Source organism: Podarcis tiliguerta (genome assembly GCF_965153285.1).
Source record: "Podarcis tiliguerta genome assembly, chromosome: 3".
NCBI classification, from domain to species: domain Eukaryota; kingdom Metazoa; phylum Chordata; class Lepidosauria; order Squamata; family Lacertidae; genus Podarcis; species Podarcis tiliguerta.
In genome coordinates this window covers 111,707,796-111,722,249 of record NC_139536.1, presented here as the reverse complement: position 1 = coordinate 111,722,249, position 14,454 = coordinate 111,707,796, and the positions used below count along the sequence as shown (strand labels likewise).

At 42.9% G+C, this 14,454-nt stretch overlaps 2 protein-coding genes across 6 annotated transcripts in view; one reads left to right on the top strand and one right to left on the bottom strand.

Annotated features, from left to right (window-relative positions):
• Positions 1-736: 736 nt before the first annotated feature.
• FBXO48 (F-box protein 48) lies at positions 737-4,759 on the bottom strand. 3 transcript variants are annotated; one of them, XM_083435509.1, is made up of 3 exons: positions 4,744-4,759; positions 2,593-2,953; positions 737-1,271 (listed from the first exon to the last, which is right to left on the bottom strand). In XM_083435509.1, the coding sequence occupies exons 2-3, from the start codon at positions 2,917-2,919 to the stop codon at positions 1,110-1,112; spliced, it is 489 nt and encodes a 162-aa protein (XP_083291635.1). In that variant the 5' UTR covers positions 2,920-2,953; positions 4,744-4,759; the 3' UTR covers positions 737-1,109. The 3 variants fall into 3 exon arrangements, with proteins under 3 accessions (XP_083291635.1, XP_083291634.1, XP_083291636.1); XM_083435508.1 differs by lacking the exon at positions 4,744-4,759 and adding an exon at positions 4,427-4,597; XM_083435510.1 differs by lacking the exon at positions 4,744-4,759 and adding an exon at positions 4,149-4,420 and having other exon boundaries at positions 2,593-2,949.
• APLF (aprataxin and PNKP like factor) overlaps positions 4,732-14,454 on the top strand; it is a 28,560-nt gene continuing 18,837 nt past the window's right edge. For 2 of the 3 annotated variants that reach the window (XM_083435366.1, XM_083435367.1), the window contains exons 1-6: positions 4,977-5,177; positions 8,642-8,713; positions 8,920-9,086; positions 10,272-10,443; positions 11,706-11,829; positions 13,590-13,669. In XM_083435366.1, the coding sequence (XP_083291492.1) occupies positions 5,085-5,177; positions 8,642-8,713; positions 8,920-9,086; positions 10,272-10,443; positions 11,706-11,829; positions 13,590-13,669 (708 nt within the window). In that variant the 5' untranslated portion in view covers positions 4,977-5,084. Of the gene's footprint in view, positions 4,872-4,976; positions 5,178-8,641; positions 8,714-8,919; positions 9,087-10,271; positions 10,444-11,705; positions 11,830-13,589; positions 13,670-14,454 lie in introns of those variants that run through there. The other variant, XM_083435368.1, reaches the window with a different exon arrangement.

The following is a 14,454-nucleotide window of genomic DNA, read 5'->3' as shown; positions in this document are numbered from 1 at the left end:
TCACACCCACTTCTCCACACCATTTTAGCCATGCCAACAGTACCACCGGCCTATCTTGGATATTCTGCTGGTGTATCTTTTGTGCTAGAAGTGTAGCTCAAGTTCATGCAGTGTGGCAGGGCTTCCATCAAACCCCACAAATCATTAACTACCAGCTCTCAGGTATAGGATTGCTCTGTTTCTCAGGAAATACCGACAATGGAAGAATGGAGAAGGAAGTTGCTAGATTATGTTGAGTTGGATAAGATGACCGGAAAAATTAGATACTTAAGAGACCAAAAGTTCACAGAAGACTGGGGAAAATTTGTTGAATATCTGGAGAGTATAAGTGAGGGCCAAATAACACTAGAGGGATTTAAAAAAGCACTGTGAAACGTGAGAGGTATTGTTTAAAGGGAATAGAGAGAAAAAAGGGTTTAAATAATGACAATACAAATATAAGAAATGCGTAAACCAATAACGACTACGAAAGATTTACGGACAAGCTGAAGGAAGTCCAGAAAAGAAAGACTTTGTGAAAATTTGGATGTGAAAATAATGTATGATTTGTTTTTGTTGTAAATTAATAAAAATTTTATATATATATATATATATATATATATATATATATATATATATGGATTGCTCTGTTTCTCAACCTTTTCCTCTGGCCCAGCATACCGGATAATAATGTGAACCAGAAAACTGCATGGAAACAGACAATGAATTACAAATGTTCTTTCTCTTATTCCAGATGTATATCAAAATCCTTCTGATGACTTTATTCATGCAGCAGGCATGTTCCTTTTCTTTTCATTACTATGTCATCCTAAGCTTCCCTTCCAGCTAATTCCTGCTACAGGTTAAGGCAGAATATAATAACATTCCAGCTTTCAAACATGTTTTGACATAATTTGCAAAGTACATTTTGAGAGAGTAGTCCAAGAAGAGAAATACACACACACACTGCGTTTCAAACTTTAAAATAAACAATTAAATAACAGCAGCTCTGAAAGTGCAAAACAAAACAACAGCAATGTGTAAAGCTGCCACAATTGTATATAGAACACTCTTTTCTGCAAATGAGTTCATTTCTAGTTCCTTCTGTGTAAGATCCTTATTTGGGCATCTTATCTTTCCAGTTCGGCTTCCAGGATTTCTCCCCAGGTGTCCACATCCATGGGATACATGCTCTTTTCTGGCAAGGCAACACGGGAATGAATATTGCTATATTTCCCACTCAGCCATTCATACTTCACCTTGCTTTTCCAGTAGTTTCTCAGGAGAGTGACCTGAGGGTGGGAATATGAGAAAGCCATGAGCAATGAATTAAATTGGCCCTCCTCTTAATTAACCATTGTTTGCAAATCATTTCATAAATAGAACTAAAGGTAAAGGTAAAGGTACCCCTGCCCGTACGGGCCAGTCTTGCCAGACTCTAGGGTTGTGTGCTCATCTCACTCTAGAGGCCGGGAGCCAGCGCTGTCCGCAGACACTTCTGGGTCACATGGCCAGCGTGACAAGCTGCATCTGGCGAGCCAGCGCAGCACACGGAACGCCGTTTACCTTCCCGCTGGTAAGCAGTCCCTATTTATCTACTTGCACCCGGAAGTGCTTTCGAACTGCTAGATTGGCAGGCGCTGGGACCGAACGATGGGAGCGCACCCCGCCGCGGGGATTCGAACCGCCGACCATGCGATCGGCAAGTCCTAGGCACTGAGGTTTTACCCACAGCGCCACCCGCGTCCCACTAAATAGAACTAAGGACTGCTTATTCCTGTTGCTAAATGTGACACATTGGAACTTGTTTCATGCAGGTTGTACGATGTTAAAATACTGCTAATGCACAAGGGAAGGTAAAAGAAATAAATGAGACTACATACTAGCCATTATAGGTTTAACATTTGCTCTGCTGATCTATTCAAGCATTATATATGGAAACACCCTAAAAGTGAGAATAACTTACACCAGAAAAATGTATTTGCAAGTTAAAATGAACTCTCAAGATACAGGTTTACTACTGCCCACTAGTGGACTATGGAAATATTTACGCTAAGGCTAGGCAATGTGGTATCATCTAGATTTTGCAAAGCCTTTGAACTCCTATCATATCTGACCATTAGCCATGTTGTGGGGGCTGGTGAAAGTTGTAGACCAAAATATATTGATGTGTGTACCATGTTAGATATCCTTGTTTTATAGCAGTGCAATGTAAGATTAAGAGCCTAACAAGCAAAGCAATTCAGTAATTACTGTGGCACCAGACATGTGCTGCAACGGTGCTAGCCAAAGGGCTATTGTATCCAATGTATGGTTAGGAGATTATTATTTTCAGAAATAATCAAAGATGATTATTTTCAGAAGCCTTGAGAATGCATTGTTCTCTTTTACATATTGTTTTTATTGATTAAAAGGAGAGGAAGCTAAGCTATGTTTCTCTGTACTATTATGATGCTATGTCAAACCACCTTGTTAAATGGGAATGGTACTTGAGATGAACAGCCCTACCAAATGGCAATTGAGCCTAACAACTTGGGTGCTATTGTGCTTGGACTGAAAATCTGAATGCAAGATCTTCATTCGCCACCATAGTTTCAACAGTCAAATGTTTACCTTCCATGAATAACCGTTTCCTCTGTCGTCGTCAATCTCTCGCTGACAGACAGCCCTTACAGTCAAGCAATGGTGTTTCCATAAATCATCACAGTTCTCAATGGTCTGATTCCAGCTTTTGCATGTCATTGCAGCACTGCATAAACTCTGAATGTCAAGTTCACTAAAAACTTTTAAGCTGACTTCTAGTGGGAACAGCTGCACAAAATCTCTTTGGCATGTTTTTATCTTCTGCTCAGAGGGTTGAATGGACAATTTCTTACAGGTAGTACTGGCAACAGTCTGCTTGTTTCTTCTGGAAGTTGTCTGCTTAGAGCCTTTCTTCATAATTCAGATATTGTTAAAATACCAACCACCCTTTCTGGAAAAAGTAGAATTATCAATGAATGTTGTGTGGAACTTGTAACATCAATTCTGCTTAGAAACACTTAACTGATTATTGTTGGGCCCCATCTGCACTACACATCTAAAGCTGTATCATAGTACATTAAACACTCATGATTACCCCAAAGAATCCCAGGAACCGTAGCCTGCTATGTGTGCTGAGAGTTGTTAGGATATTCCTATTCCCTACACAGAACTACATTTCCAAGAGTTCCGTGGGAAGTGTAGCTCTGTATGGGGAATAGGGGTTTCCTAAAAGCTCTCAGTACACTAACAAATTGCAGTTCTCAGGATATTGGCATGGGGGAAGCTTTAAAATGGTATGAGACTGAATGTGGGGCCTGGAACGTGGGGCCTTAATAAATGCAAAAATGCACAGCAGTCCTTGCTTGGGCTGCAAAACAGCATTGCTCTTTAGCCTGCTGAAAAAGGAGACTGAGAGGAGATTTGAGAACTGTCTTCAAATATCTTAAGGGCTGTAACATGGAAGAGGGAGCAAACTCATTTCTCCTACTCCAGAGGGAAGGACCTAAACCAATGGCTTCCAGTTACAGGAAGAGAGATTTTGACTAAACACCAGGAAGAACTTTCTGACAGTAAGAGCTGTTCGACCGTGGAAAGGTGGTGGACTCTCCTTCCCTGGAGGTTTTTAAGCAGAGGTTGGATGGCTGTCAGTCATGGATGCTTTAGTTGAGAGTCCTGCTTTGCAGGGGGTTGGACAAAATGACCCTCAGGATCCCTTCCAACTTTACAATTGTATGATTCTATGTTTTGGGACGTCCTCTCTTGACACTATTTCCCCCCAGGTTTTCATAATATGTATCAATCCTTTTGGGATCATCCACGCTTCTGCTTGTCCCGCCACTTTTAAACCTGCTCTTTACTGTGGAACTGGAGCAAACACTGGTCAGGTTTTTCACAGACTGATGTTTGTGCCAATCCGGCAGAAAAAAGTGGGTTTCCCCAAGGAAAGCAGCAGGGCAAACGGAAAACTGCTTGGACCCATGACTAGAAAGCCCCGGGCAAGAGGAAAGCACCTTGGACCTGTGCTTTCTAGCCACTGGGCAAGCTGGGTGTGGACAAGCCTGCCAAAAGTGGAAATGAAACAAAAGGCAAACACAGAAGTAGCAACTGTTTGGATTTGAGGAAGGGGAAATAACTACTGTAAAGACATATGAGTGTGAGTTGCATCTAACACAAAGAGCCATTAGATTTTTCTGGTTTGCCCCCCCCCTCCAAGTTTAAAATGTATTTATTTGTTTATCTCCCTCCCCCCAACCACCCGAGTTAAAAACGTATTTATTTGATTTTAATTTAAAAAGTGGCCACGTGCAATTGGTGGCTATGCAACTGCTCTGAATTTCTGTGAGTATTTGGGCAGCTAGGCCTTATTCTTATTATTAAGCAATTAAATTTGTATGGACTGTGAGCACCAGAAGGTGCTAGTTACTTTGGGTCAGTTTATGGAGAATGCAAGTGTTTTGAGGAAAATGTTTTGTATGTGTTTTTCCTGGTAGCCCTGGTAAGTTTTGAGAGGACTGAGGCGAATTGACTCGGCCAAGCTCGGGCAATGTTTGTTTACACGGCCAGCTGTGGCCAATGGGAGCCTCGGGATACTCTCCCACCACGCCCCCAATCGCTAAACCGGCTTCCAGTTGCGCCCCCTCCCCTCCCCTTTCTACTCGGGGATTGGATGTCTCGAGCGCTCGCGGCACCACTCAGCAACGCGGGGCCGCCTCGCGACTCGCCGAAGCGCCTGCCACTCACCTGCGTTCGTCCACGCGCAGCGTCCGTTAACGGCCCAAACGGTTTTTCCATTCGAACGCCATTTGTTCCCCCCAACCGCTCAGTTGACGTAATCACAGAGGCTCTGAGGAGAAGCTGCCGTCGCCGAAGTGCGTTGTGGGGGATGTAGTTTGATAAAGAACCGAGGACTTTTTTCTTCTTCTTCTTCCTCTTCTTCTTCTATTATTATTGTTGTTGTTGTTATCGCAGGCCGGAACTTTTTACCTCAGTTTCAGTGGAGAGGCGGGAGCGGAGCGGAAGTGGCGAGGCGGTCCGCCCGTGTTTTGCGTCCCCCTCCCTGTGAGAGGCACTGCTGGACCTTCATGCCAGGGTTTGAGTTGGCGCCGGCGGACGGGGGTTGCCCCGTGGTGCTGCCGCCTGGGGAGACAGTGATAGGAAGAGGTGCCCTGCTGGGAGTAAGTGTCCCCCTGGCGGCGCTCCAGAGGTGTCTGGGGTAGGCGGGTGGGTCGCGGTGGAGTTGGTGCAAGAGGAAGAAGACGGTGCGGGTACTGACGGAGATCTCAGATCATAGGACTGTAATGTTGGCCTGTATACCTGAAGGAGCGTCTCCACCCCCATCGCTCTGCCCGGACACTGAGATCCAGCGCCGAGGGCCTTCTGGCGGTTCCCTCCCTGCGAGAAGTGATGTTACAGGGAACCAGACACAGGGCCTTCTCGGTAGTGGCACCCGCCCTGTGGAACGCCCTCCCCTCCCTTCAGACATGAAGGAAATAAGCAGCTATCCTATCTTTAAAAGACATCTGAAGGCAGCCCAGTTTAGGGAATTTTAAAATATTTAATGCTGTATTGTTTTTAACACTCGATTGGGAGCTGCCCAGAGTGGCTGGCGAAACTCAGCCAGATGGGCGGCGTATAAATAATAAATTATTATTATGTTGGAGGGGACCACATGGGTCATCTAGTCCAGTCCTCGGCCATGCTGCAATCCTGCCCCCAGGGTGGGCTCGAACCACCAACCTTCTGGTTAACAGCCAGATGCACTGACCCATTGCGCCACACAAATATTTGGGAGCCAGTGTGGTATAGTGGTTAGGAACGGTAGACTCGTAATCTGGTGAACCGGGTTTGATTCCCCGTTCCTCCACATGCAGCTGCTGGGTGACCTTGGGCTAGTCACACTTCTCTGAAGTCTCTCAGCCCCACTCACCTCACAGAGTGTTTGTTGTGGGGGAGGAAGGGAAAGGAGAATGTTAGCCGCTTTGAGACTCCTTCGGGTAGTGATAAAGTAGGATATCAAATCCAAACTCCTCTTCTTCTCAAACTCGTGATGCCCACCTCCCCCCAGATGAGACCGTTGGTTCAGCTGGCCCAGTATGTTCCAAATCTGGCTAGGAGGGGAAGGCTTTCCAATTTTTTGGCTGCAAATCTTTTGCAGCATCTCTCCGAGAGGAAAAAAGGCATACAGCAGCTACTCCAGGTGGTTGTGGCTTGGTGGCAGGGAGCCTGCTTGGCATGCAGAACGTCCTCGGTTCAGCCTCCTGAGTGGCATCTCCAGACTGGGCTTTGGAGAGGGAGAGGCTCCCTATCTGAAATTCCAGAGAGCTATTGGTGCCAGTTTGTGCAGACAACAACTGAGCTAGAGGGACCAATGGTCTGTGTAAGCCAGCTTCCTATTTATTTATTTAGGATGGGCCATAGCACAGTGGCAGAGTGTTTGCCTTGCAAGCAGAACATCCCAGGTTCAACACCCTCCAGTGGCATTTCCAGACTGAGCTGGGAGAGAGAGACTCCCTGTCTGAAATACTGGAGCCCTTGCTGCCAGTCAGTGAAGACAATGCTGAGATAGAGGGACCAATGGTATAAGGCAGCTTTCTGTGTTTGTCCTACTGCAGTGGCTCTCCATAGATCTGGGCTTGGGTTACTCCCTGGATAATGTGTCTTGGAATCTCCACTTTTAGGTGAGAGACTGGGAGACTTGCAGTGGAAGCTGCTTTTTCCCTAGAGTCAACTAGGTTTAAACTGGGTGTTTTAATATTATTGTATTAATGACCAAACATGCTATAACAGAACACACGACTACATGCAATCTTTGTTCAATCCTAGGAATTCTATCCAGTATGTTTATTCTTGTAGCTCCCAATGCATTTTGCACTGCATAATCTGGTGTGCAAAGAGACAGACCTGGTTGGAAAGCCAGCTTTATATACATGCAAAGACACTAAGCAAAATTAGCTAAAGGCATACCGAGAGGCTCCCTTTTCCACCTTGTGTTATTGGTGTGTGTGAATTCCACTCTAAGGGTGTACAGTGGTACCTTGGGTTACAGACGCTTCAGGTTATAGACTCCACTAACCCAGAAATAGTACCTCGGGTTAAGAACTTTGCTTCAGGATGAAAACAGAAATCGTGCGGTGGTGGCATAAGAACAGACCTCCGGAACAAATTAAGTTCTTAACCCAAGGTACCACTGTACAACTCACTGCTGAAAGTTGTCTTCCTGTTGCCCAGCAGTTGCTGTTTCTTCATCTGATGTGTTAGGGAAGTTTGCACGAGTCCCTCACACAGTAGAAGTGTATATGGTGGGGTTGTGGGATCCCAGTTAGTATCCTAGTTTTCTAGTTAGCAGCCCTACCCAAATTATGATACCTGTTCTGGCCCCATAGGCCACCTCCACTTGAAGGAGGATCCACATTGGTCCAAAATGGAGGATTTCTATGTACATAGAGCTACTTCATATGGCTGAATGTGCAATCAGTGAACAAAGGGGCTAGCTAAAATGACCAGTGTTCTCAGTGTTTAAGGCGGGTTGTAAACCCTCATAGTTACACACAGTTTTCTGCCCACAAGTCCAGGAGTAGTTCCAGTTGCTGCTGTCTGTTGCTGGGAATATTCTTAGTAGCTGGTGGAGAACACAGGGTGAAGAAAGCATTGTGAGGGGAGGGGGGGGGCTTTTCCCCATTTCCCCACTCCCCCCTTTTCTCCTGAGTTGTGTTGTCTTTTTGGTCAAGTGCACTAACTGTATTACACACTAGAGGTCACAATCCACTGATACTGTAAATATATCCTCCTCACTATACTTTTTGAAGTCCATAGAGTATGTTAGTTACCCATTTGGAAGTAATCAGAGGATGTTCTTGGGAAGTGACTTCTCTAAATTCAATTATAATTGCTTTAATTACTTTTCCTCTTAGTTGTATTAGTTTCTTGTGTTTGTTAGTTTGTACACTTGGTATTATATTGGTGCTTTTAATTACTACCCTACACTAGTTGTAGTGCTAGTTTATTAATTTCTACTACTCTTCCCTTTGTAGGGAATTTATCCATAGGGAATTTGTAGGGAATTTATCCATAAGGCATGAATTTGGAGAGTGAACTTTTCCTTGTAGATGTCCTTTATAGCTAAAAAAAAAAATCACCCCCACCCTCAATATATTCCTATAACCAACACATATCCTACTTTATATTGATGCTCCAAGCATCTCTATAAGATCTTAATAAGTAACTTTAATGTTGCAACTACACAAAGTATTCTAAACACCATTGTCTGGAATTACCAATTTTCCCTAGAATGAGTTATCTAAATAGAGGAAGGTTTTAGGAGGGTTTTTTAAAAACAGAAACCAAACACCTCCCTCCTCTCATCATTCAGTTGAAACTCATCGGTATAAATGGAAGGTAGCTTCTTATTTTGATAAAACTCAGATTTTGATAAAACTCAGATTTGCTTTTCTTGGCTTTGATGAACGTTTTAGCATTTAACTTGTCAACAAAGTGAACAATATTTTTATACTAAAAAGTGAAGCTAACAAATTTTGTTATCACAGTAAAAACTATATAGTAGCTTTATTATTTTTAGATATCTTTATTGGTGGGTTTTATGCCCCCACTGTTGACATCTGTCGGTTTTGTGTCTTTACAGATTACAGATAAAAGAGTATCCAGGAAACACGCTATTCTGAAGGTAGTTGGTGACCAGCTTAGCATCAAACCGGTAACTGTTTCCTATTTCTCAGTACAATTAAAAATAATAAAAATCAGTCTTGGAGGTTCTGATTTTACATGTTCTAGCTTTCATCTTTAATGCTCCAAACAGAGATTGGGATAAAAAAGGTAATCATATTCCAAAATAAGGTAATTAGGCCTGAGTCTGTAATTAGGCCATATCATCTGTAGTAAGAGTCTCTTCCTAATTTGCAGGTCCATGTAAACCCCTGTTTTTATCAGTCAACTGAAAATGACCAACTATTGCCAATGGATACTGATAGATGGCATCAGCTGAGTCCAGGTGACAGATTTTCCCTGCTAGTAGACAAATATCTCTTCAGGGTACTCTTCAATTCTTCAGAGGGGGAAAGTCTGCTAAGGTAATGCTATCTGATGTGAAAATCTAGAACAAGTGTTGTTTGCAATGTATAACAGTTTCATCTTTCCATACTGTAGAAGTGGGGAATCTGTAGTCTTCAGATATTGTTGGACTTCAGCTTCCATCATCCCTGACTATGGGCCTTGCTGTTGGAGTCTAGCAACATCTGGAGGGTCACAGGTTCCCCAGCATGACTGTATAATATGCTAAATAAGTCAAAATTTGTTTGAGTCAAGGTAATAGCCATTAGCAAAATATATTATTTATCTTGTTGGTTGTTTAGCACTACTAAGATGTGCCACCTATTCCATGGAAAAATTAAGATGGTGTGAAAGGTTCTAAATTTGCACAATGTTGTTTGAAGATTATGGTACAGTCATACTAGTATATATTATCTTAAATGTCTAATCCTCCTATGATGTTAGAAGATAGAAAAAAGAATATTTTCCTGAGAAGAGAAAACAATAAGAGTTGCTATGCCAGAAAATTAAGTGCAAAAGTGAAACATCACAGTGGCAGTAGAATTTTTTTCTGTAGTATCCAAGAGGGAGAAAATTGCTTTTTTATCAAGTGTTAATGATAAATGGAAAGAAGTAGCATTGTTTTCTCTGCTTTCTGCTTACAGAACAGTGTAGAGCAGTGGTTTTCAACTCATGGTCCATGGCATCCTGGGGTGCCTTGAATGATGGTCAGGGGTGCCATGGGCAACACTGGCCTCTGTCCCTCTTTCCTTTCCTCCCTCCTCTGATGTCTTCTTGCATCTCTGCTTCCTAAGGCTTGCACAGCTGTTTGTTGCAGCAGCCCTGGCTACAAGCTCAGCAGGCGAATGGTGCCTCTGGGGCTGGTCAGGGGGTGGTGATTTCCAGGAGCTGAGGTGACCTTGGAGTAAGCAAGCCAGCCAGTCTGCCAGCCCTTGCTGTTGGGAATGGACAGATAAGTCCCAGGCCCCTATGGGGCAGTGCAAGGAGGCATCTCTTTTGGAGTGCGGGGGGGGGGGGGACTCAGAGACCAGGGGTGGCAGCAGTAGCTGCCTGAAGGACTCTCAAGGAGAGGCTGAGAAAACACTCCACAAGGGAGGGTGTCAGAGAAAGGGTGAGAGTCTGTCAGCTCTGCAGGTAAGGTGTGACATAACTGATTAGTGATACACCATGATTATTTTACAAAGAGCATTTGTGTCATGCAATAGGAAAAATGGGAACCTCTGTGTAGAAGATAAACCAAATCGAGCTACCTCATCACTTCAGCAAACCAAGATGCCTCGCAGACAGCCTTCATCACAGCAAACAACATCCTCCAACAAGAGCCAACTTTTGGAAGTAAATTCACAATTAGAAGAAGCAGCTGAAACCCCAAAGAAGGTACCTTATCAACGTTAGGGTGCATAGCAGACATGAATAGATTGTGTTTTTGTTATGGACAAGTTGATGGAACTTTATGGGATGACTGGTGTGGATACATATTGGGCATGGTGGCATGGAATAGACCGTTTCAAAGGTTCTGTTTCTGAATAATGTTGCTTGTTCCTTTCTCAAATTAAATCTTAACAGCTCTGTCTTACGTGTTAGACTTGTTTTCCAGGTTCATGAGGCAGACTGACTGAAACCAACTGTGCCACTCCACAAAGGAGACTTAATGTTGCATCTGTTTTTATATATATATAATATTTTATTAAGATTTTCACAGAAGAAAAAAGAAAAATACAAAAGTGATAAAGAAAAACAATTAAAAACAATTCAATTTTCATAATATATCTTGCATTTGCTTGCTTCCCGGACTTCCCCACACCTCCCCTCTTTGTATTCCAGTTCAATTATTTATTCAGCAAATCCTTTCCCTCTACCTTATCCTTATCTTGATCTTAACATATTATGCCTTTAACTTTTCATCTGTTAACATTCCATTTTTCCATATTCCTTCATACCGTTGTTACTAAAATAACCCTTAGACTTAATGTTGCATCTGGTCAGCATGAAACTATTTTCCTTGTGAAGGAAATATAATACAAAATGTACCCAGAATGATCTAGGATACATTTCCTCAGTTCCTTTGTGCCTTCTTTAGATATTATGCCAATGCCTGCTACGCTAAACAAGGACATGTTTATTTGGTGAATCACCAATTTTCATTTTAACAAGGTTTCTGTCTTGCAGTGTGGGCTCTGTGGCAGTATGTGTGGCAGAATACACGAATCAAATAGCAGGTCTTTCCACTTTCAAGATATTGTGGGTGGTATTCTCTTTGTCTCTTCCTGCTTTCCAGTGTTTAGCTGGGGAGAATGAAGTAAGAATGGATGTCACCCGTACCTTGGTGGGAGGGAAGAGCCTGTCTCTTAGCACTGTAGCCTCTTGCCTTTCAGCCTTGAGTAGATGAAACATTGCTTAACAAGGAATAACACAAATTACTGACATAGTTGCACAAATCCAGTTATGGAAATCCTAATTATGGTAATTGAATCCAATATATATTACGTGTACCCAAGTCCTACTTGGAATAGACCTATTGAAATTAATGGACCTAACATAATCTGTCAGTTAATGTCAGTGTCCTGAGTAGGACTCTTGTGTAGGACTAGCACTGAATTCCACTCATTTATTTCACAAATTAATGTCATATTTTTCAGTTTTCTGCTAGCATTTCTGAAAATGAAGAAGTAAGACTTCCTCAAAGGAAAAGAGTTCTTCCAGCATGGATGCTGCAAGCAGACATAATAGTCCAAAGTTCATCAGCCTCAGGTTCAGGAAGAGGTGAGTGTGCAATTCACTTATTATGCAACAGTTATTCTGGGAGACTTTACTCTTGTCTTCATTGCATTCTGTCTTCTTAAAAATGTGGTTAACACAACTATACAAAGTCTGCACGTGTTATCAGTTTGATAATACTGTGTTGTTTCCACTTCTTAGTCTCTAGACCATGAAACCCTGCAAGACTTTATGGTGCCCCCCTCCACATTATTGATTCTGAAAGCCTTGATAAAGAGGGAATTGGATGCTCCTGACGAAACTGATAGGTTGCATCCCCAGTTGAAGATAGCAGACATATTGTCAGCTAGGTTGCTTCACCTGAAGGGAAATACATGTGAGGAGATATGCTTACTGAAAATATTCTAGCCATCTTTATATACTTAATGAAATTGTTTTATGAATAAAATATTGAAGGATCATTAGGTGGCCTAATACATGCAGTCTGGGTAAAGATTCCTGCATTGTAGGGAATGACCCTCAGGGTCCCTTCCAACTTTACAATTCTGTGACTCAGTTCTATGATTAGTAAGAATAGGACTAAAAATTTTGTAGAAGACATAGCATATAGATGATATAGAATAATCCAATCACAGAATTGTAGAGTTGGAAGGGACCCCAAGGGTCATCTAGTCCAACCACTTGCAATGCAGGAATCCGGCCACATGGCTCTGCTTAGTGAAGGAGGTTCATGGAGTTGCTGGTTGAAAGCTGAAAACAATTGCAAAGAACCCGACTCTTCAGAAGTACAGTGGTGCCTCGCAAGACGAAAAGAATCCGTTCCACGAGTCTCTTCGTCTTGCGGTTTTTTTCGTCTTGTGAAGGAAGCCCATTAGCGGATTAGCGCTATTAGCATTTAGCTGCTATTAGCGGCTATTAAAGGCTTAAGGGATTAGCGGATTAGCTGCTAAAAGGCTATTAGCGGCTATTAAAGGCTTAAGGGATTAGCGGACTAGCTGCTAAAAGGCTATTAGCGGCTATTAAAGGCTTAAGGGATTAGCGGACTAGCTGCTAAAAGGCTATTAGCGGCTTAGATCAGCTGATAAGCGGCTTAGCGATCAGCTGTTAAGCGGCTTAGGGGCTTGGGGAAAAGGGGGGGGGCCCACGATCGCAAGACATTTTCGTCTTGCGAAGCAAGCCCATAGCAAATTCGTTTTGCAAAGCACCTCCAAAACTGAAAACCCTTTCGTCTAGCGGGTTTTCCGTCTTGCGAGGCATTCGTCTTGCGGGGTACCACTGTATAAGCATTTTTACTGTTGGCAGGTGAGTGCATATCTGGACCAAGTCTCCACTGACTGTAGTTGAAGAGTCCATTTTCTTCTGTCCCGCATCACAGAGATTGGAGTGAGGTGTTCACCAATTGCTACAGGCTACTTAAATTATATTGTCTAATTTTGTGTTGCTCATGTTGAGGATGGTACTCAGTTTAGTGAAGATCCTTACAAATCAGCATTAGACAGACTTGGATAGCTCAGTTGGTAGAGCATGAGACCCTTGATCTCAGGGTCATGGGTCCGAGCCCCATGTTGGGCAAAGGATTTCTGCATTGCAGAGGGTTGAGCTAGATGGCCCTTGTGGTTCCTTCCAGCTCTACAATTCTATGATTCTAATATAATTGATTTTAAACAGCAGAACTGTGATGCATTGTTGTCTGTTTTTTTAATTGTATTGTTTTATTGCATTGTAAAATATTACAACATGTGCAGTTCTTCAGAGTTTGAATACCACCATTTCTGATAACTAATGTCATTTGCAATTTTTCATAGGAAATAGTGGAGAAATAAAACAAAGTCCAGGGAAAAAGCGAAAAAGGACTGAAAATGAAGATGCTGCCCTTGCTACACAGGTGTTGTAAACAGACCTGCTCTTAGTAGCAGATATTTAAAACTACTGTTTGCATTGTGTTTCTATACCCTATGCAAACCCTTTTTGTGTATCAGGACTAGCAGTCAGTAGAAGAGAGGCTCCCCTCTCCCATAATATGTGCACCATGTCTTATCTGGTGTTGTATTGTTATTGTTGTTGTTTAGTCATTTAGTCGTATCCGACTCTTCGTGACCCCATGGATCAGAGCACGCCAGGCACTCCTGTCTTCCACTGTCTCCCGCAGTTTGGTCAAACTCATGCTGGTAGCTTCAAGAGCACTGTCCAACCATCTCGTCCTCTGTCGTCCCCTTCCCCTTGTGCCCTCCATCTTTCCCAACATCAGGGTCTTTTCCAGGGAGTCTTCTCTTCTCATGAGGTGGCCAAAGTATTGGAGCCTCAGCTTCAGGATCTGTCCTTCCAGTGAGCACTCAGGGCTGATTTCCTTCAGAATGGATAGGTTTGATCTTCTTGCAGTCCATGGGACTCTCAAGAGTCTCCTCCAGCACCATAATTCAAAAGCATCAATTCTTCAGCAATCAGCCTTCTTTATGGTCCAGCTCTCACTTCCATACAGCACTACTGGGAAAACCATAGGTGTTGTTTTAGAGTACTAAATTTGTTCCATACTTGGAAGCTCTGTCATGAAAGCTTATCAAAAGAACGACATGAATTCTGTTACACTGAAGACTATCTTTCTCCGTGTCCCTTTGCAGTTAACTCATTGTTTTCCATTCTGTTGCTAAAGTCAGACAAATTCGAACAGCC